At 56.0% G+C, this 20,980-nt stretch overlaps 1 protein-coding gene across 8 annotated transcripts in view; it reads left to right on the forward strand.

Annotated features, from left to right (window-relative positions):
* The window catches only part of ITGB4 (integrin subunit beta 4), a 37,074-nt gene that overhangs the window by 11,727 nt on the left and 4,367 nt on the right, over positions 1 to 20,980 (forward strand). For all 8 annotated transcript variants that reach the window (XM_030827326.1, XM_030827329.1, XM_030827331.1 and 5 more), the window contains 20 exons: positions 408 to 610; positions 2,986 to 3,089; positions 3,223 to 3,321; positions 3,498 to 3,627; positions 4,257 to 4,379; positions 4,475 to 4,581; positions 6,941 to 6,974; positions 7,140 to 7,331; positions 7,618 to 7,721; positions 8,053 to 8,111; positions 8,243 to 8,266; positions 9,607 to 9,755; positions 9,847 to 10,026; positions 10,974 to 11,122; positions 16,269 to 16,473; positions 17,536 to 17,693; positions 18,122 to 18,302; positions 18,412 to 18,549; positions 19,604 to 19,786; positions 19,876 to 20,007. In XM_030827326.1, the coding sequence (XP_030683186.1) occupies positions 408 to 610; positions 2,986 to 3,089; positions 3,223 to 3,321; positions 3,498 to 3,627; positions 4,257 to 4,379; positions 4,475 to 4,581; positions 6,941 to 6,974; positions 7,140 to 7,331; positions 7,618 to 7,721; positions 8,053 to 8,111; positions 8,243 to 8,266; positions 9,607 to 9,755; positions 9,847 to 10,026; positions 10,974 to 11,122; positions 16,269 to 16,473; positions 17,536 to 17,693; positions 18,122 to 18,302; positions 18,412 to 18,549; positions 19,604 to 19,786; positions 19,876 to 20,007 (2,654 nt within the window). The remainder of the gene's footprint in view (positions 1 to 407; positions 611 to 2,985; positions 3,090 to 3,222; positions 3,322 to 3,497; positions 3,628 to 4,256; positions 4,380 to 4,474; positions 4,582 to 6,940; positions 6,975 to 7,139; positions 7,332 to 7,617; positions 7,722 to 8,052; positions 8,112 to 8,242; positions 8,267 to 9,606; positions 9,756 to 9,846; positions 10,027 to 10,973; positions 11,123 to 16,268; positions 16,474 to 17,535; positions 17,694 to 18,121; positions 18,303 to 18,411; positions 18,550 to 19,603; positions 19,787 to 19,875; positions 20,008 to 20,980) is intronic.

Raw genomic sequence — 20,980 nt, forward strand, 5'->3', positions numbered from 1 at the left:
GAGCAAAACTCTGTCTTGAAAAAAAAGTAAAACAGGCCGGGCGCGGTGGCTCACACCTGTCATTTCAGCACTTTGGGAGGCCGAGGCGGGCGGATCACAAGGTCAGGAGATCGAGACCATCCTGGCTAACACAGTGAAATCCCGTCTCTACTAAAAATACAAAAAATTAGCCGGGTGTGGTGGCGGGCTCCTGTAGTCCCAGCTACTCAGGAGGCTGAGGCAGGAGAATGGCGTGAACCTGGGAGGCAGAGCTTGCAGTGAGCCAGGATCGGGCCACTGCACTCCAGCCTGGACGACAAGGCGAAACTCCATGTCAAAAAAATAAAATAAAATAAATAAAATGGGACAGTAAAAGCCCCAGCTTTCCTCCTGGGCTGTTTCGGGGAAGTGACCAGTTGCTCCTTCAGGAGTGGCCAGACCTGCAACTGCTCCACCGGCTCTCTGAGTGACATTCAGCCCTGCCTGCGGGAGGGCGAGGACAAGCCATGCTCGGGCCGTGGGGAGTGCCAGTGCGGGCAGTGTGTGTGCTACGGTGAAGGCCGCTACGAGGGTCAGTTCTGCGAGTATGACAACTTCCAGTGTCCCCGCACTTCCGGGTTCCTCTGCAATGGTGAGCACAACAACTGCGGTCAATGCTGACGGCGGGGTAGGGAGTGGACATCAAGCCTGACCTTCCCATCAGGACCCAGGTCGGGAGAGCCAGACTTGGAATCAGAATCCCCAAGTTCAGGCCCAACCCACTCTGGATGCCCTGAGGGCCGCCCCTGAGTCCTGCCCCAACCTGGGCCTCACTTCCCTCATCTGCAACGTCCATGCCCAAGGCCACTGTTGGCAGGACTTTCCCCTGGTTTTAAGATTCCAACTCCCCTGAGGTTCTCTCTGGCAGTTCAGTTCTATGCCCACCTACCTTCTCCAAACCCCTATCTCATTAGAGTGGGTGCCACCCAGCTCAGCCCTCCAATGGCTGGCAGGTATATGGCATTATGATCTTTCCTCTCCCCAAAGATGCCAAATTCCTGTGGGTTTTGTTGTTGTTGTCGTTGCTGTTTTTGTTTTTTTTTTTTTTTTGAGACAGAGTTTCACTCTTGTCGCCCAGGCTGGAATGCAATAGCACAATCTCGGCTCACTGCAACCTCTGCCTCCTGGGTTCAGGCGATTCTCCTGCCTCAGCCTCCCTAGTAAGTGAGACTATAGGCATGCACCACCATGCCCGGCTAATTTTTGTATTTTTAGTAGAGACAGGGTTTCACCATGTTGGCCAGGCTGGTCTCGAACTCCTGACCTCAGGTGATCTGCCTGCCTCAGCCTCCCAAAGTGCTGGGATTACAGGTGTGAGCCACTGAGCCCGGCCCAAAGATGCTAAATTTCTATGTGGAGGGCCTGGAGCTTCCTCTGTATTCCCGTGAGTCCAGGCCATAGGCATACACTCTGGCCAGGAACATCAGAGCTAGGCAGGATCACAGAACTCAGACAAGGGGACATATGGAAGGATTGGTAGTTGAATGGAGGAGGATGAATGAAAATCTACTCGTCAAATACTTATGAAGCACTCACTGTATACTTTCCAAGCCCCTGCTTTTCTACTCTTTCTTCTGTTCTTGCTTTTGTTCACCATTTCATCTCTTCAACTGTCTGTCCCTGCGTGTGCTCAGAGAAACAGAAGAGAGAACTGGGCACCACTGGAGAAAGGCAGACAAGTGGCACAGAGGGAGATATGACAGAGGGAGGGAGGAAGGTGTCAGTGGGGAAGGAGGCAGGGCCAGAGTACAAAGGGCTTCGGTTCCAGTCCGGAGGAGGACTTCATCCTTTGGACAAAAAGGAGTCACTGGAGGTTTTACTTTCATTTTCTAACTATTTGCATATTAAACCTTGTATCCAGTTACCTTGCTAAACACACTTATGAAATCTAATAATTTATCTGTAGATTCTTCGGGATACTTTGTGACATGTTCCTGACACTTGCAAATAAAGACAATTTTATTTTATTTATTTATTTATTTATTTATTTATTTTTGAGATGGAGTCTTGCTCGGTCACCCAGGCTGGAGTGCAGTGGCATGATCTCTGCTCACTACAACCTCTGCCTTCCAGGTTCAAGCAATTCTCCTGCCTCAGCCTCCCAAGTAGCTGGGATTACAGGGGCCCACCACCATGCCCAGCTAATTTTTGTATTTTTAGTGGAAACAGGATTTCACCATGTTGGCCAGGCTAGTCTTGAACTCCTGAGCTCAAGTGATCCTCCTGCCTCGGCCTCCCAAAGTGCTGGGATTACAGGTGTGAGCCACCACACCCGGCTGGCAGTTTTATTTCTTTTTTTTTCTTTCTCTTTTTTTCTTTTCTTTTTTTTTTTTTTTTTTTTTTTTTTTTGAGACAGAGTCTTGCTCTCCACCAGGCTGGAGTGCAGTGGCGTGATCTCGGCTCACTGCAACCTCAGCCTCCCTGGTTCAAGTGATTCTCCTGCCTCAGCCTCCTGAGTAGCTGGGACTACAGGCATGCGCCACCGTGACCAGCTAATTTTTGTATTTTTAGTAGAGACGGGGTTTCTCCATGTTGGCCAGGATGGTCTCAGTCTCTTGACCTTGTGATCTGCCCGCCTCAGCCTCCCAAAGTGCTGGGATTACAGGCGTGAGCCACCTTGCCTGGCCTTATTTCTTACCTTCTAATGCTTATACATCTTATTTCTTTTTCTGACCTTATTGCATTGGCCAGGACCCATTAGAGGTTCTTAGCCAGGGCAGCAGGAGCCACATGATTGGATTTGTTTTGGGATAATTACTCTGGCTGCAGAGTGGAAGGTAGGCGGGATGGAGGCAAAGATGGAGGGAAGGAGATTCCAGGAAAGTGAGGAAGAGATGACTTCTGCCCCAGGCTAGCGGCATCCTGGCTCCCACAGCTCTGCTCCCACAGGCCCTCCCTGCCAGGTGAGTAGCCTGGACTACAGGCGCAGATGTAGCTCTCATCTCCCTTCCCTGTCCCTCTCTGCAGACCGAGGACGCTGCTCTATGGGCCAGTGTGTGTGTGAACCTGGTTGGACAGGCCCAAGCTGTGACTGTCCCCTCAGCAATGCCACTTGCATCGACAGCAATGGGGTAGGCCTGGGCGTGAGACAGACAGTGTCTGTCAGCACCACCCACCCTCTCCAGAGAGAACCCTATGGAGAGAGGAGAGGGAGCAGGCAGGGATGGGGCACAGCTGGCTCACCGGTGCCCCCTCCTACCCCAGGGCATCTGTAACGGACGTGGCCACTGTGAGTGTGGCCGCTGCCACTGCCACCAGCAGTCACTCTACACGGACACCATCTGCGAGATCAACTACTCGGCGGTGAGGCCAGGACCTACGGGGTGTGGGCGTGGGAACCCCGGGCACAGGGCAGGGTGGGCAGGAGGGGCCAAGCCTGATGCCACAGGAGCTGGCCAAGGGCAAGAGGTTTGGGGAGCGGGGGTCTGGCAGAGGCCCACTCAACACAGTGCCTGTCTGCCCCGCCTTTCCCCGCCAAGATCCACCCGGGCCTCTGCGAGGACCTACGCTCCTGCGTGCAGTGCCAGGTGTGGGGCACCGGGGAGAAGAAGGGGCGCATGTGTGAGGAGTGCAACTTCAAGGTCAAGATGGTGGACGAGCTTAAGAGAGGTAGGGGCAAGGGCTGAGGGTTGGGGTTGCTGAGAGCCTAGGCAGGGGGCATCCAACGGGGCAAGGGTGTCATCACCTGGACAGTCTGGGTTTGCAGTCTGGGCTAAGGTCACACAGTCCAGACAGGAACTCCAGAGCTGGGAGGGACCACAGAACCCAGATAGAGGACACCGAGTCCCAGAAAAGGGCAAAAGCCTGAGCAGGAGGCACAGAACCCAGGTGATGGGACACAGTCTGGCCCAGGAAGGGACCGAGAGTCTTGGTGGGAGGCACCTGACTTGGGCAGGGGCACGCACACAGCAGGGGTACACGGTCACGCTGTGGAGACACACAGCCTCCCCTCCTCGAGATCAGATACGTTGTCTGGACCCTGAGCTCCTGGGTGATGTCCAGGTCAGGGAAGTGGGGGAGGGAGGTTTCTAGGCTCTGATGCTCTTGAGCAGGGGAGCCCCCCCACACCCGTTCCTGTGCCAGGTGAGAGCACGGCTTTGCAAGGACTTGCACTCTTCCCCAGGGGGCCCTGCCGTGGGTGAGGCCGATCCCAGAGCAGGGGCCCCTCACCAGACCCTGGGGTCCTCTGGGGCGGAGGGGTGTGGCTGGGGTGTCCTGCTGACTGGCTGTGGGTACAGCCAAGGAGGTGGTGGTGCGCTGCTCCTTCCGGGACGAGGATGACGACTGCACCTACAGCTACACCATGGAAGGCGACGGCGCCCCTGGGCCCAACAGCACCGTCCTGGTGCACAAGAAGAAGGGTGAGCTGGTGGGGCCGGGCGCAGGGAGGGGGCGTGTTGTCAGAGCTCGGTGGGGAGGACAGGCACCAACTCCCCCTGCCTCCTCTCCTCTCCAGATTGCCCTCCGGGCTCCTTCTGGTGGCTCATCCCCCTGCTCCTCCTCCTCCTGCCACTCCTGGCCCTGCTGCTGCTGCTATGCTGGAAGTACTGCGCCTGCTGCAAGGTGAGAGCCCAGGGTCCCTCCCAAGGCCCCACATCCCAGGGTCCCCGCCCCAACAGGGCCCCCACCCTCCACCAGGCTCCCCAACCCCCGCCTGGGTTCTCATCTCCCTAGGGTCCCCAACCCCCTCCTGGGTCCCCACCTCCCCAGGGTCCCCACCCCAACAGGGCCCCCATCCTCCACCACGGTCCCCACCTCCCCAGGTCCCCAACTCCCTCTTGGGTCCCCACCTCACCAGGGTCCCCTCCCTGACAGCGTCTCCACCCTCCATCAGGGTCCTCCTCAGAGTCCCCAACCCCCACCAGGGTCCCTGGCCTCCCCGTGGTTCCCCCAACAGGCCACCCACCATCCCCACTCCCGCAGCTTTCTAGCCAGAGGCTTCAGCCCATAGAGTCCGGCTGTCTGGATTCTGGTCCCAGCTGTGTGACCTTGGGCAAATTACTTAATCTCTCTATGCCTCAGTTCCCTCATCTGTAAAATGAAGATCATAGAATTGACCTCAGAGCCGGGCATGGTGGCTCACGCCTGTAATCCCAGCACTTTGAGCACTTTGGGAGGCCGAGGCGGGTGGATCGCTAGGTCAGGAGATCGAGACCATCCTGGCTAACACGGTGAAACCCCGTCTCTACTAAAAATACAAAAAAATTAGCCGAGTGTGGTGGCGGGCACCTGTAGTCCCAGCTACTTGGGAGGCTGAGGCAGGAGAATGGCACGAACCCGGGAGGCAGAGCTTGCAGTGAGCCGAGATCGCACCACTGCACTCCAGCCTGGGCAACAGAGCGAGACTCTGCCTCAAAAAAAAAAAAAGAATTGACCTCAGAAAGTGGAGCTGAAGCTTAAATAAGTGAAGTTCAGAAGGGACTGACCCATAGCATGCACCATTATCCCTGCCCCCACCTTGGCAAGACCCACACCAACCCCATCCAGCTTCCCGAGTGACAGTAATGATGATGCCCATGAGCTCCTAGCCCAAATCATCCTGGAGCCCCAGCCCCTAGCTCAGCCCTTGCCAGCATCCGTTCTCTGCTTAGCTCAGTGTTCCTCTTTGTGCTGTCGCCACAGCATGTCCACGTGACTCCATTTCCCCGCCTCCCATCACCCCATGAGGTCAGTGGGGCAAGGTCACTATGCCCTATGACAGATGGAGAAATTGGGGCTGAGAGGCAGGTGACAAATGCACAGTCCTCAGAAGGGGCTGAGGCAAGCTGAGCCCACATCTTCCCCAGCTCTAGTGCCCGCCCAGGACCCCCGCTCCATCAGCCATCGGTGGCCAGATCCCTGAGAGCACCTGCTCTGGGGTCAGCCACGTGCAAAGGGCCTGGGAGCCACAACAGGGAAGGAAGGTCTTTGCCCTCCAGGAGATGGTGGTCATTGGGGAGAACAGACAAGAGAGAGAAAAGCTCGGAGGATGGCATGGCTCAGAGTGGGGATTGTAGGTGGCAGACCACACTCCGTAGTAACCCCCTGTGTTGTGGGATATTAATGTGCATTACATAGGCAAGGAGTTATGTGATCAAATAGGTTTGAGCTAGGCACGGTTGTCGTGTCTGTAGTCCCAGCTACTCAGAAAGCTGAGGCAGGAGGATCACTTGAGTCTGGGAGTTTGAGGCTACAGTGAGCTATGATTACGCCACTGCACTCCAGCCTGGGTGACAGAGTGAGACTCAAAAAGAAAAAAAAGAAGGTTTAAGAAACAAGTTTCTTAAATTTGTTTAAGTTACAGTGGCTCACGCCTGTAATCCCAGCACTTTGGGAGGCCAAGGCGGGTAGATCACTTGAGGTCAGGAGTTCGAGACAAGCCCGGCCAATATGGTGACACCCCATCTCTACTAGAAATACAAAATTAGCTGGGCATGGAGGTGGACGCCTGTAATCCCAGTTACTAGGGGGGCTGAGGCAGGAGAATTGCTTGAACCTGGGAGGTAGAGGTTGCAGTGAGCCGAGATCGTGCCACTGCATTCCAGCCTGGGCAACAGAGCGAGACCCTGTCTCAAAAAGAAGAAAAAAGAAAAGAAAAAAGTTTCTTCTCTGCAGGACTTCTCAGAGGCTTTGCTATAGTCCTAACCTGCAAGAGGGGCGTGGGGAATGAATTCAGTGTTTCCCAAGTGAATCTGACCACAGAACCTTTACAGAGCACCCGGCAGGATGAAGGTTCCACAGCGCACTTTGGGAGCCCTCTGCCCCCATCCCCCTCTATGCCCTTGTGTGCCATGCTTACACCCTGCCACCACCTGGATATTCTGGTGTCTGGGGAGGCACTGTCACCCCTCTGGACCATTGGCATGGGGCAGGGTGGCTGGAAGGGCTTATCTGGGCCAGAGCAGCTGTCTCAGGCCTCACCCTTACCCACCTTGTCTCCTAGGCCTGCCTGGCACTTCTCCCTTGCTGCAACCGAGGTATGGGCCTGGCATCGCAGGGGCTCTGACTGCTCTTTCTCTGAGCTGGGGTGGAGGGAAGCCAAGCCTGGAACGGCAGAGGCTGGAGGCTCTGGGGTCCCACCTGAAGAGGTTGGGCCGTGCAGGTGTAGGGAGGGGTGCCGTGCTGAGGACCCCGTCCTGCAGGTCACATGGTGGGCTTTAAGGAAGACCACTACATGCTGCGAGAGAACCTGATGGCCTCCGACCACCTGGACACGCCCATGCTGCGCAGCGGGAACCTCAAGGGCCGTGACGTGGTCCGCTGGAAGGTCACCAACAACATGCAGCGGCCTGGCTTTGCCACTCATGCTGCCAGCATCAACCCCACAGAGCTGGGTGAGGGCAGGGCTGGGCGCCACAGCTCTGGGCAGTGCCCTTCGGGCCCTCTGTTCCAGATCTGGGATCACAGCACGCCTCTTCTCTGGGTATGGGGTGCAGGCACAGGGCTCAGCCACCTTTTGCCCTGTCCAGATGGTGCTATGAACCTCATGCCTCGGTGTGCGTGGCCTGCTGGCCAGGCGTCCCCTGATCCTAGCATGGTTGCTGGAGGGATGCCCTGTGGTGCCCGTCATGCAGGGGGCTGGCCACCTCCATCTCACCCCCTCCCACCGCCTTTCCCTAGTTCCCTATGGGCTGTCCTTGCGCCTGGCCCGCCTTTGCACTGAGAACCTGCTGAAGCCCGACACTCGGGAGTGTGCCCAGCTTCGCCAGGAGGTGGAGGAGAACGTAAGGACCCAGGAGCTGGGCCTGGCTGGAGATGTGGGTATGAGGGCGGGTGGGGTGGGCAGGGCAGAGTGAATGCGGTCGTGGCACGGAGATTCATTCACTAGCGGAGAGGGGCCTCTCTGGATCTGTGCCTGGCAGGGGGCATCCTGGGATCTGTTTCCAGAGGGCAGGAGGCCAGAGCCCGGGCCCAGGATGCGGCCCCATGGGGCATGCCCCAGCCAACCCTGAGGGCCTCTGGGTACAGAGGCTGCGTGGCTCCCTGGGTCCCCAGCCTGCGGGCTTGCCATGGGGTGGCCTGGGCTCAGCCTCACGTCCCTCCCTTGCCTGGCAGCTGAACGAGGTCTACAGGCAGATCTCCGGTGTACACAAGCTCCAGCAGACCAAGTTCCGGTGAGTCCCGGGGTGCCTGGGTTGGGTGGGGGAGACGCTCCTACCGCTGACTCCAGGAGCTGAAGCCCCCAGGCAGATCAGGCCTCCACTTCAGGGCTATCTAGCTCACAGCGCCCTCTTTGTCCCCACAGGCAGCAACCCAATGCCGGGAAAAAGTGAGTAGAAGACTCGCGGGTGAGACAGCCCCCACTTCCTGCCCGCCTGTCCCCAGCCCAGCCACTGCCTCGTCCATCCCTACTCCATCTCCATCCCATAGGAAGGGAGGGCTGGATGTGTCCGTCGGGTTCAGACCTTCATTCGTTCCTTTGACCACTTCTTCAACAAATGCTAATGTGAAGTGCTTGCTATCAAGTGGCCCCTGGACTAGAGCAGGCAAAAGCAAATCAACCCAGTCCCTGCCCTCATATAGGTAACCGTCGAGCCCCCCACCCAGTACCAGCGATAGCAGGTGCCCATCTCCATCGGCTCCAGGGTCCAAGACCCTGATCTTGGGTGCACCTCTGGGGGCCAGGCAGGTTACCGAGAGGATGGGCCAGCAGGTCACACACCTCTTTCCCCAGGTCCTACTCCAAGTCCTGGCCCTTCACGGGGAGAGAGAGGGAGTGAGGAGGGGGTCTCAATGCAGGGACAGCAGAGCTAGAATCACAGCACATGGCCATCAGTAAGAACCATTGGCTGGGTGTGGTGGCTCACACCGCTAATCCCAGCACTTTGGGAGGCTGAGACGGGTGGATCACCTCAGGTCAGGAGTGTAAGACCAGCTAGGCCAACATGGTGAAACCCCGTCTCTACTAAAAATACAAAAATTAGCCAGGTGTGGTGGCAGATGCCTGTAATCCCAGCTACTTGGGAGGCTGAGGCAGGAGAATCCCTTGAACCCGGGAGGCAGAGGTCAGTAAGCTGAGATGGCACCACTGAACTCCAGCCTGGGCAACAGAGCAAGAATCCGTCTCAAAAGAAAAAAAAAAAAAAAGAATGGCTGACCAGAATTTCTGATCCTGCTACAGGCTAAGCATCGTCCTAAGGGCTTTCCATGTGTGGTTATCTTATCCAACCCTCTCGTCAAGCCTGTGAGGTAGATATCACTGCTGTTCCCATTTTGCAGATGAGGAAGCTGAGGCTTAAAAGGGTTAAGTGACTTGACCGAGGTTACCCAGCTATCGAGAACTGGAGCCAAGGCTGGGGCCGTGGCAGCCTGGCTTGAGCACTCACACCCTTAGCATCTTTGCTGTCCAGCCCTTGATGAGGTGGGCAGTGAAGCCCATTTCACAGAGGATGACACTGAGGACAGGGAGGCACATGACTGGGCTGAGGCTGCAGGGGAAAGGGCATGGGGCTGGCATAGGCCTGGAGCACTGCCTGCCTCTGAAGACCCTGCACTTCTTGCTGTCTTACATCCTGGCCCCTGAAGGGGAGAGGACAGGCAGGAGGGACAGGGCAACAGGTGCCAGCCTGACCCCTCCGCTGCCTGAACCCTCCTCCACCCTCGACCCAGGCAAGACCACACCATTGTGGACACAGTGCTGATGGCGCCCCGCTCGGCCAAGCCGGCCCTGCTGAAGCTTACAGAGAAGCAGGTGGAACAGAGGGCCTTCCACGACCTCAAGGTGGCCCCCGGCTACTACACCCTCACTGCAGACCAGGGTAGGAGGGCGGGTCCCTGTGCCACTGCCTTGCACCTCCCGCCCGTGTGGCCCTGTGACCCACCTCTGACCACCTCCAAACCCCCACCCAGACGCCCGGGGCATGGTGGAGTTCCAGGAGGGCGTGGAGCTGGTAGATGTACGGGTGCCCCTCTTTATCCGGCCTGAGGATGACGACGAGAAGCAGCTGCTGGTGGAGGCCATCGATGTGCCCACGGGCACTGCCACCCTCGGCCGCCGCCTGGTAAACATCACCATCATCAAGGAGCAAGGTGGGTCAGGGTGGGGAGAGGTGGGGAGGCAGACGGGGGCTCGGGGCACTGGTTTCTCCTGCTGAAGTGGAATTGCGACCTGGCCACATGGCCTGGGCTAGTCACTTAACCTCTGCAAGCCTTGGTTTCTCCATCTGTAAAATGGGTAAGGGCTCTTTTACGGAATACGGGGCGATTCACCTCGCCACAGTGCCTGGTGGTGAGCGCTCAGTAAATGGAAGCTTCTGTTGCATCCTCATAAAGGCCAGCCCCTTGCTCCTCTCTATCTAGAAGAGGGGTTGGCCAAGGCATCGCATCGTGGACATCTGACCCCTCCTCCCACCTGTGCCCGAAGCCACAGACCTCAGGCCTGTTCCTGCTCTGCTCCAGCCCTGGGGCTGAGGGCTCCATCTCTGGTCCTGCCTGTGCCTGGCCTCCTCCTCTGCCTGGCCCTTCCAGGATGTCTGCTCGACACTTTGTTCCAGACCCACTTTTTTTTTTTCTTGAGACGGAGTCTTGCTGTGCCATGCAGGCTGGAGTGCAATGGCGCCATCTTGGCTCACTGCAACTGCTGCCTCCCAGGTTGAAGTGATTCTCCTGCCTCAGCTTCCCGAGTAGCTGGCATTACAGGCACTCGCCACCACGCCCAGTTAATTTTTCTATCTTTAGTAGAGATGGGGGTTTCGCCATGTTGGCCAGGCTGGTCTCGAACTCCTGACCTCAGGTGATCCACCTGCCTCGGACTCCCAAAGTGCTGGGATTACAGGCACGAGCTACGGCGCCTGGCCCCTCACCTTTTTCTGGAAGGATTTTCCATTTCGCCCCTGTGCCCTTCCCAGAGGGCAATGCATAGAGAGAACCAAGCGGACTCCTGGATTCTGGGCTGGGCTGGGCAGGGCCGCAGGAGAGCAGGAGGTGGGAAGGGACTGGGCCCAGCACGCTCTGACCAATGCCCGGGCTCCTTGCAGCCAGAGACGTGGTGTCCTTTGAGCAGCCTGAGTTCTCGGTCAGCCGCGGGGACCAGGTGGCCCGCATCCCTGTCATCCGGCGCGTCCTGGACGGCGGGAAGTCCCAGGTCTCCTACCGCACACAGGATGGCACCGCGCAAGGCAACCGGGTGAGGCTCCGCCACAGGGTCGAGGGTGCAGCCCGGGGGGCTGCGTGGGCACTGCATTGGGTTCCCAGGACAAAGCAGCACATGGCAGCTGCTTGAGTCCCTGGATGCTGGCCGTGCCCCTGGCTGGCCTCCCAAGGACACGTCCACCTGCTCCTGCCACCCTGTGGCAGGGGAGTCTCACCTGCCCAGGGTGCCAGTGACACCCTGGGTGAGGCCCCATTGCTGCCAGGGACTCAGGCCAAGAGGGCTCTTTCTTCCTTCATGGGTCAGGGACCAGCCCAGACCATTCCTGTCCCCTCCTACAACCCAGGATCCACAGGGTAGCCAAACCTCTTGGAGATAAACTCCCCCTATATGCCCCGTCCGGGGGGCTTTGGGCTTCTTGAGCTGGGATCGAAGACCTCATGTCCCCAGGCCAGACTCCCCAAGGGCTGCCACAATTTGCCAAGCAGCAGGAGCAACCCTTCAAGGCAGGGAGTGCCGTGGCTAGACCAGCATCACCTTCACTGCTGAGCCCCAGTGCTGGGGTACAGCCAAATCAGGTGGCACACAGGCTGGACTGGGTTTACAGGCTTCATAGTTTTGTTTCTTTTGTTTGTTTTGTGTGGGGATTTTTTGCTTCTTAATTTTTGGGGGAGATAGGGTCTTGCTATGTTGCCCAGGCTGGTCTTGAACTCCTGACCTCAAGTGATCCACCCACCTCGGCCTCCCAAAGTTCTGGGATTACAGGAGTGAGCCACCACACCCGGCCTAGTTTTTGTATTTTTAGTAGAGATGGGGTTTTGCCATGTTGGCCAGGCTGGTCTTAAACTCCTGATCTCAAGTGATCCACCCACCTCGGCTTCCCAAAGTACAGGGATTACAGGTGTGAGCCAGTGCACCTGGCCTTTCTAGTTTTTAAATGTTGGCAACAAATCCATAATTCAAAACAAAGGCCAGGCCGGGCGCGGTGGCTCACGCTTGTAATCCCAGCACTTTGGGAGGCCGAGGCGGGCGGATCACGAGGTCAGGAGATCAAGACCACGGTGAAACCCTGTCTCTACTAAAAATACAAAAAATTAGCCGGGCGTGGTGGCGGGCACCTGTAGTCCCAGCTACTCGGAGAGGCTGAGGCAGGAGAATGGCTTGAACCCGGGAGGCGGAGCTTGCAGTGAGCCGAGATTGCGCCACTGCACTCCAGCCTGGGCGACAGAGCGAGACTCTGTCTCAAAAAAAAAAAAACAAAAAAACAAAAAAAAAACAAAAAACAAAGGCTGGGCATGGTGGCTCACACCTGTAATCCCAGCACTTTGGGAGGCTAAGGTGGGAGAATCACTTGAACCCAGGAGTTCAAGACCAGCCTAGGCAACGTGGTGAGACCATGTCTATACATATAATTTAAACATTAGCTGGGCATGGTACTGCATACTTGTGGACCCAGCTGCTTGGAAGGCTGAGGCAGGAAGATCACTTGAGACCAGGAGGTTGAGGCTACAGTGAGCCATGTTCATGCCACTGCACTTCAGCCTGGGCAAGAGAGTAAGACCCTGTCTAAAAAAATAATAATAATTAATTTTTAAAAAATCGGCCGGGCACGGTGGCTCACGCCTGTAATCCCAGTACTTTGGGAGGCCGAGGCGGGCGGATCACGAGGTCAGGAGATTGAGACCATCCTGGCTAACACGGTGAAACCCCGTCTCTACTAAAAATACAAAAAAATTAGCCGGGCGAGGTGGCAGGCGCCTGTAGTCCCAGCTACTCGGGAGGCTGAGGCAGGAGAATGGCGTGAACCCTGGGGGGCGGAGCCTGCAGTGAGCCGAGATCGCGCCACTGCACTCTAGCCTGGGCGACAGCGAGACTCTGTCTCAAAAAAAAAAAAAAAAAAAAAAATCAAACAAAAAAACAAAGAAACAAAACCTGGCTCGTTGCAGTAGCTCACGCATGTAATGCCAACACTGTGGGAGGCCACAGTGGGAGGATCACTTGAGCCCAGGAGTTGCAGGCCAGCTTGGGCAACATAGTGAGACCCTGTCTCTATTTAAAAATAATAATAATAATAATAAAGGCCAAGCGAGGTGGCGTTTGCCTGTAATCCTAGCACTGTGGGAGGCCAAGGCAGGCGGATCGCCTGAAGTCACGAGTTCGAGACCAGCCTGGCCAACATGGTGAAACTCCGTCTCTACTAAAAATACAAAAATTAGCTGGGCATGGTGACACGTGCCTCTAATCCCAGCTAACTGGGAGGCCGAGGCAGGAGAATCGCTGGAAACCAGGAGGTGGAGGCTGCAGTGAACCGAGATCATGCCACTGCACTCCAGCTTGAGCGACAGAGCGAGACTCCGTCTCAAAAAAAGAAAAAAAAATTATCTCAGAAGTAATAAAGTCTTGCCTCCCTGGGCCCACAAGCCCGTTCGGCAAACATAGGGGAGCATGTAGTCAGCAGGCCCGGGCTGCCTGGCCACATCCTATTTTTATTTACTTCTTTTTATTGATAGGAACTGTTCTCATTATTTTTCCAATGTCCCCCCATAAAAATTCCAAAGAATAATTTCTTTTTTTAAGAGACAAGGTCCCCCTCTAGTCCAGGGTGGAGTGCAGTGGCACAGTCCTAGCTCTCTGCAACCTTGAACTCCTGGGCTCAAGCAATCCTTCAACCTCAACCTCCCAAGTAGCTGGGACTACAGATGTCCACCACCACATGGCTAATTTTGTATTTTTTTTTCTTTGAGACGGAGTCTCACTCTGTTGCCCCGGCTGGCACGATCTCAGCTTACTGCAACCTCCTCCTCCAGGGTTCAAGTGATTCTCCTGCCTCAGCCTCCCAAGTAACTGGGACTACAGGTGCGCACCACCACACCCAGCTAATTTTTGTATTTTTAGTAGAGACGGGGTTTCACCATGTTGGTCAGACTGGTCTTGAACTCCTGACCTCATGATCCGCCCACCTCGGCCTCCCAAAGTGTTGGGATTACAGGCATCAGCCACCGCGCCCGGCCATTTTGTATTTTTAGTAGAGATAGGGTTTCCCCATGTTGCCCAGGCTGGTCTTGAACTCCTAGGATAACATGATCCTTTTGCCTTGCCTTCTGGCTATCCTGTTACACTTGTATAAAGATGCTTTGAGGCTGGGTGCAGTGGCTCAATGCCTGTAATCCCAGCACTTTGGGAGGCCAGGGTGGGCGGATCGTTTGAGATCAGGAGTTCGAGACCAGCCTGGCCAACATGGCGAAACCCTGTCTGTACCAAAAATACAGAAAATTATCTGGGTGTTGTGGTGTGCACCTGTGGTCCCAGCTACTCGGGAGGCTGAGATGGAGCCCAGTAGGTGGAGGTTGCAGTTAGCCGAGATAGTGCCACTGCACTCCAGCCTGGGTGACAGAGTGAAACCCTTGTCTTGAAAAGAAAAAAAAAAAAAAAAGCTTTGATATTTGTTTTTTAAAACATTTTAATTTCTCACCTTTTTATTTTGAAAAACTTCAACATACAGAAAAATGGAAGGAACAATAAAACTAGCACCCATTTACCCTTTACATAGATTCACCGATTGCTAATATATAGATCGCAACATAGAAATATAGATAGAGATGTGAACATCTGTATCTTCACACTGATTATACTAGTACCTAAAATTAGTACTATAAAATTAGTCCATATTCCAGCCAGGCGTGGTGGCTCACACCTGTAATCCCAGCACTTTGGGAGGCCGAGGCAGGTGGATCACCTGAGGTCAGGAGTTTGACACCAGCCTGACCAACATGGAGAAACCCCGTCTCTACTAAAAATACAAAAATTAGCCGGGCGTGGTGGCGGGCGCCTGTAGTCCCAGCTACTCGGAGAGGCTGAGGCAGGAGAATGGCGTGAACCCGGGAGGCGGAGCTTGCAGTGAGCCGAGATTGCGCCACTGCCCTCCAGCCTGGGTGACACAGCGAGACTCCGTCTCAAAAAAAAAAAAAAAAAAAAAAAAAAAAAAAAAAAAAAAAAAAGACAAGGTCTCGCTCTGTCGCCCAGGCTGGAGTACAGTGCCCTCACTGCAACCTCTGCCTCCTGGGTTCAAGCAATTCTCCTGCCTTAGCTTCCCGAGTAGCTGGGATTACAGGCACCGGCCACCATGCCGGGCTAATGACACTGACGTTTTTGAAGTATCCATGTAGGTTGCTTGCAGGCAGCTCCCTGGTTTGTTTTTTGTTGATGTTTTGTTTTTTGTTTGTTGTTTGTTTTACAACTATGGGTCTCACTTTCTGAGTTGGGTGGCATGAGGTTGCCTCCCCAGCCATGGCCCTGGCTGCTGCGCCTGGAATTGAAATCTTGCCCTGAAGTGCCACCTAGTGGTCATCTATGTGAAGGATTTTTTTTTTTTTTTTTTTTTTTTTTCCTCCCAGTTCTTATCCTGGAAAGCTCAGGCAAGCTCCACGTCATTAAAAGGAAGATGGGTGGCTCACGCCTGTAATCCCAGCACTTTGGGAGGCCAAGGTGGGCGGATCGCTTGAGGCCGGGAGTTCAAGACCAGCCTAGGCAACATAGGGTCACCATGCCTCTACAAAAAAAAAAAAAATTAGCCAGGTGTGGTGCACGCCTGTAGTCCCAGCTACTCAGGCGGCTGAGGGGAAGGATAGCCTGAGCCCAGGAGGTCAAGGCTTCAGTGAGCCGTGATTGTGCCCCTACACTCCAGCCTGGGTGATAGAGTGAGACCCTGTCTCAAAAACAAACAAACAAACAAATAAAAAAACAGAAACATGGCTGGGTATGGTGGCTCATGTCTGTAATCCCAGCACTTTGGGAGGCCAAGGTGGGAGGATCACTTGAAGTCAGGAGTTTGAGACCAGCCTGGCCAACATGGTAAAACCCCATCTCTACTAAAAATACAAAAATTAGCTAGGCATGGTGGCAGGTGCCTGTAATCTTAGCTACTTGGGAAGATGAGGCGTGAGAATCATTTGAACCTGGAAGGGGTAGGTTGCAGTGAGCCAAGATCACGCCACTGCACTCCAGCCTAGGCGACACAGTGAGATTACGCCTCAAAAAAAAAAAAAAAAACCACAAAAACCTGAACCTCATGTAAGTACTCCACCCAGCAAACAGTGTCCATGAGGTTGGGAAGGAGCGTGTGGCCGTGACTCCTGCCTCAGCCCCCAGCCACGACCCTGACCCTGACCCCCTCCACTCCCAGGACTACATCCCCGTGGAGGGCGAGCTGCTGTTCCAGCCTGGGGAGGCCTGGAAAGAGCTACAGGTGAAGCTCTTGGAGCTGCAAGAGGTTGACTCCCTCCTGCGGGGCCGTCAGGTCCGCCGTTTCCACGTCCAGCTCAGCAACCCTAAATTTGGGGCCCACCTGGGTCAGCCCCACTCCACCACCATCATCATCAGGGACCCAGGTAGGCAGAGCCTGGGGGTCGGCTTAAGCAGGAGGAGAGGGAAGACTGGGGCTCTCTCAACTAGGTCTGCCAGACTTAGCAAATCCAAACACAGGACGCTCAGGTAAATCTGAATTTCAGATAAACAACATACACGTTGGTAGGATAAGTATGTCCCATGCAATATTTGGAACATACTTATCCTTTTTTTGCAAAATGGGCTGGGTATACTGGCTCATGCCTGTAATCCTAGCATTTTGGGAGGCCGAGGTGGGAGGATCACTTGAGCCCAGGAGTTCTAGACCAGCCTAGGCAACATAGTGAGACCTCGTCTCTACAAAAAATAAACAAATTAGCTTGGCATAGTGGTGTGCACCTGGAGTCCCAGCTATTCCGGAGACTGAGGTGGGGATCACTTGAGCCCAGGGGGTCTGGGCCGCAGCAAGCTGTGATCGCACCACTGCACAGCGCCTGGGCCATGGAATGAGACCCTGTCCCCCAACAAAAAATAATCTTGTTGTTCATCTGAAATTCAAATGTAGCTAGACATCCTGCATTTTATCTGGCAACCCTACAGCCAGAGAGGCTGAGATCATGTAGTCACCACACAACAGGAATTCTCCCATCAGACCCTGGCCCTTTGGCTTCAGCCTCAGTTCCAACTAATATGCAGGTGCTTGTGGAAGGAGTGGGCCAGTTAGTTCCTATCAGCCCTCAGCCTCCCCGCTGGGAGAAGGCCTGCCGGGAAGATGGGAGAGGAGGGAGATACTCGGGGTACGGTGTGGAGATGGGGCAGGGAGCAAATGTTCTCATGTGGAATGTTCCCTGAGCTGCCAAGGGAGAAAGGGGCAGACCAACTCCCTCCTCCTTCCATTCCTCCAGAGACCCTCCTGGGTCCTCTGCCAAGCTTGGCAGGATGCTCTATGTGGCAGCAATGGGGCACCAGGTCTCCAGAGATGCGGGTGCGCAGGTCTGAATTGAATGCGCTGGGCAGAGTGCCCTGGGTGTTTAAGTGGGTCTCTGGCGCCCCCTGGTGGCGAACGGGGATCTGAGTGGTTGCCCTGCCCCGACCTGACCCATTAGATGAACTGGACCGGAGCTTCACGAGTCAGATGGTGTCATCACAGCCACCCCCTCACGGCGACCTGGGCGCCCCGCAGAACCCCAATGCTAAGGCCGCCGGGTCCAGGAAGATCCATTTCAACTGGCTGCCCCCTTCTGGCAAGCCAATGGGGTACAGGGTAAGGCAGGGGACTGAGGGCCATGACACGTGGATGGGTGGTCTGGCACCAGCACTCACAGAAGAGGTGGGCCGTCCAAGGCCGGGGCCCCCTGAGAGAGAGCAGACAGTGGAACCTGGCACAGGTGGTCAGAGGGAAACCCAGTCTGAGTTTCTGTGCTGGGGAAGAGGGAAGACCCATTCCTAAGTTTATCAGACATTTGCCCTCCTTCCTGGAAGGGGGCCCCCTCCCACCCCTGCATGGGAGACACCCCCACCTGCTCTGCCCCAGTCCTGACGTGCGCACATGGCAGATCTCTCAGCCCCTCCCTCAGGCCTCAGTGTCTCTCATCTGTGTAAAGAGGACAGTCAGGGCAGAGGTCAGCGGAGGACAGGCAGCTTGGGTGCCTGCTGCTCCCTGCTGACCAGGACCCCTGTCCCTGGGGGTAGGTAAAGTACTGGATTCAGGGTGACTCCGAGTCCGAAGCCCACCTGCTCGACAGCAAGGTGCCCTCAGTGGAGCTCACCAACCTGTACCCGTATTGCGACTACGAGATGAAGGTGTGCGCCTACGGGGCTCAGGGCGAGGGACCCTACAGCTCCCTGGTGTCCTGCCGCACCCACCAGGAAGGTGAGGCCTCGCCATGTCTGTCCATTTGTCCCCTGGCTGCCCTGATGCCAGCATGCCCAGCCCTCCCTCCGCCACTGACAGCACTCTTCCTGTATCCCCCGCTCCCTAGTGCCCAGCGAGCCAGGGCGTCTGGCCTTCAATGTCGTCTCCTCCACGGTGACCCAGCTGAGCTGGGCTGAGCCGGCTGAGACCAACGGCGAGATCACAGCCTACGAGATCTGCTATGGCCTGGTCAACGACGACAACCGTAAGAACCAGACCCTTCCTTCCTGCCCGCAGGGAGAACAGCCACAGAAGGGGAGGGGACAAAGCTGGAGGGAGCTCTGGGTCACTCCCTGGACCTGCTGTGCAGGGCACTCGAGGCCTTCCTCCTGGTCAGCAGATAAGCCTGAGGCATCTTTAGGGTTTTGGCCAGATTTGGCCTGGGCTGCATTCTAAGACCAAACCCAGAAGGTCGCAGGGTGGGGGGTTACCTATGTGGAGTGGGGTCACAGGCCCAGGGGTATCCCTCCCCATGCAGGTAACCAGGGAGCTCACAAGTGCATGGTTTTCTTAGGGCGAGAGGAAAGTTCCTGGATTTAGCAAACAGAAATACAGGAGGCTCTGAATTTCAGATAGCACTTTAAAAGATTATTTTGTACATTGAGAGGCCAAGGCAGGTGGACTGCTTGAGGTCAAGAGTTCAAGACCAGCCTGGCTAACATGGTGAAACCGTTTCTACTAAAAATTAGCCAGGCATGGTGGCTCCTGCCTGTAGTCCCAGCTAGTCAGGAGAATCACTCGAACCCAGAAGGCGCAGGTTGCAGTGAACCGAGATCGTGTTACTGCACTCCAGACTGCGTGACAGAGCCAGACTCCATCTAAAAATAAATAAATAAACAAAAAGGATTATTTTACACAGTATTTTATCTAGCAGCCCGAGATCAGAGTGCCTAGCAGAACAGTTATTTCTCCAGTCCTGGAAGGGAGGCAGGGGTGGGCAACCCCCTATGTGTGTCCTTGCCTTGTGTGGAGGCACCGTGGATATATGGGTAGAGATGACATCCAGGCCAACTTGAGTCCAGCCCTGGCTCTGCCACTTACTCAGCAGAGTCCCTTGGAGGACTGGTGACACATGTCCACGCCAGTCATGCTGATGCTCAGGGCTCCGCAGGTGGCAATTCAGCAGTGGCTGGCTTTGCCTTGCTTCCCCAGCCCCTGGGTGCCATCCAGGGGATGCACGGCTGTCCTGCTGTGTCAGGGGTGGTGTTGGGACCAGGCTGGGACCTGGGTGACCCTCTGAAGCACTCTGTCTGCCCCAGGACCTATCGGGCCCATGAAGAAGGTGCTGGTTGACAACCCTAAGAACCGGATGCTGCTCATTGAGAACCTTCGGGAGTCCCAGCCCTACCGCTACACGGTGAAGGCGCGCAACGGGGCCGGCTGGGGGCCCGAGCGGGAGGCCATCATCAACCTGGCCACCCAGCCCAAGAGGCCCATGTCCAGTGAGTGGTGGGCAGGGAGGTGCGGGGCAGACCGGGTAGGGGGACAGAGGGCAGCAGCCGGGGCCCTGGCTCACTCCCCCGCCCTGCAGTCCCCATCATCCCTGACATCCCTATCGTGGACGCCCAGAGTGGGGAGGACTACGACAGCTTCCTTATGTACAGCGATGACGTTCTACGGTCTCCATCTGGCAGCCAGAGGCCCAGCGTCTCCGATGACACTGGTGAGTGGAGACCTGGGACCCACAAGAGTCCCAGGGGGTCTTGGGTACAGAGTGAGTCCACTGGGTCCAGAGAGGGCAAAGGGGCCAGCAACTAGAGGACATGGAGGTTAAGACAGCCTTGGACAAATGCAATGGTGTGCACATCTGTGCATGGGGCACAGGAACCAGTGCCTGGGGGACAGACACACACAGCCTTGTGCAAGCGCACATGAGTTCATGCCCACGGGACCACGAAGAAACACAGCTTCACAACTTGAAGGTTCACCAGCTGTGCCATGCACACAGGACACTCAGGCCACCCCCCAGGGGGAGGCCTGGCCCAGGAGCCCTGGGCAGCCACCAGGCGGCCACCTGGCAGGGGTAGGGGAGCCAAGGAGACAAGAACACCCCCCCAACAGCTCTGTCCCTCCTCCTTGATTCCCAGCACAAAGTGGTGCGGAGCCCTTGGCTGGGCCTCTTGAGTGCTCAGTGTCAGCTCTGGCTCCACCTGTGGGACATCAGATGAATCACTTATCCTTTCCGTGCCTCAGTTTTCTGCTCTGTATAATGGGATGCCAATCACACAGTACCATGAGTGGAAAAACCTCTGGGGCACGTATATCATTTGTATTTTCTTCCATCCCTGCCTATGCCTCAGGCTGCCCCCGGTGAACACAGACTGGCCCCCACGGGGCTCAGCTTGGGCTTAAGGAGCCATTTTGAGGGGTTCAGGTGGAGCGCAGCTGGTGTGACTCTGGAACCCCAGCTCAGCTGCTTCTAACACTACCTGCGAAGCGCTCGGTGGCTTGCGGAACGGTCCCTGGGAGGCAGGCAGGGGCAAGATTCCTCTCTCCATTGTACAAATGGGAAACTGAGTCGCGGAGAGGTTAAGTAAAGCAAGGGAGACCTCACAGCTGGTGACAGAGCCCGGACTTCCCCCAGGTCTCCTGGCGGGTCCGGGGGGTCTCTCCTCCCCAGCTGTGCCAAGGCTGCA

This window comes from Nomascus leucogenys, chromosome 14 (assembly GCF_006542625.1).
Source record: "Nomascus leucogenys isolate Asia chromosome 14, Asia_NLE_v1, whole genome shotgun sequence".
Taxonomy (NCBI): domain Eukaryota; kingdom Metazoa; phylum Chordata; class Mammalia; order Primates; family Hylobatidae; genus Nomascus; species Nomascus leucogenys.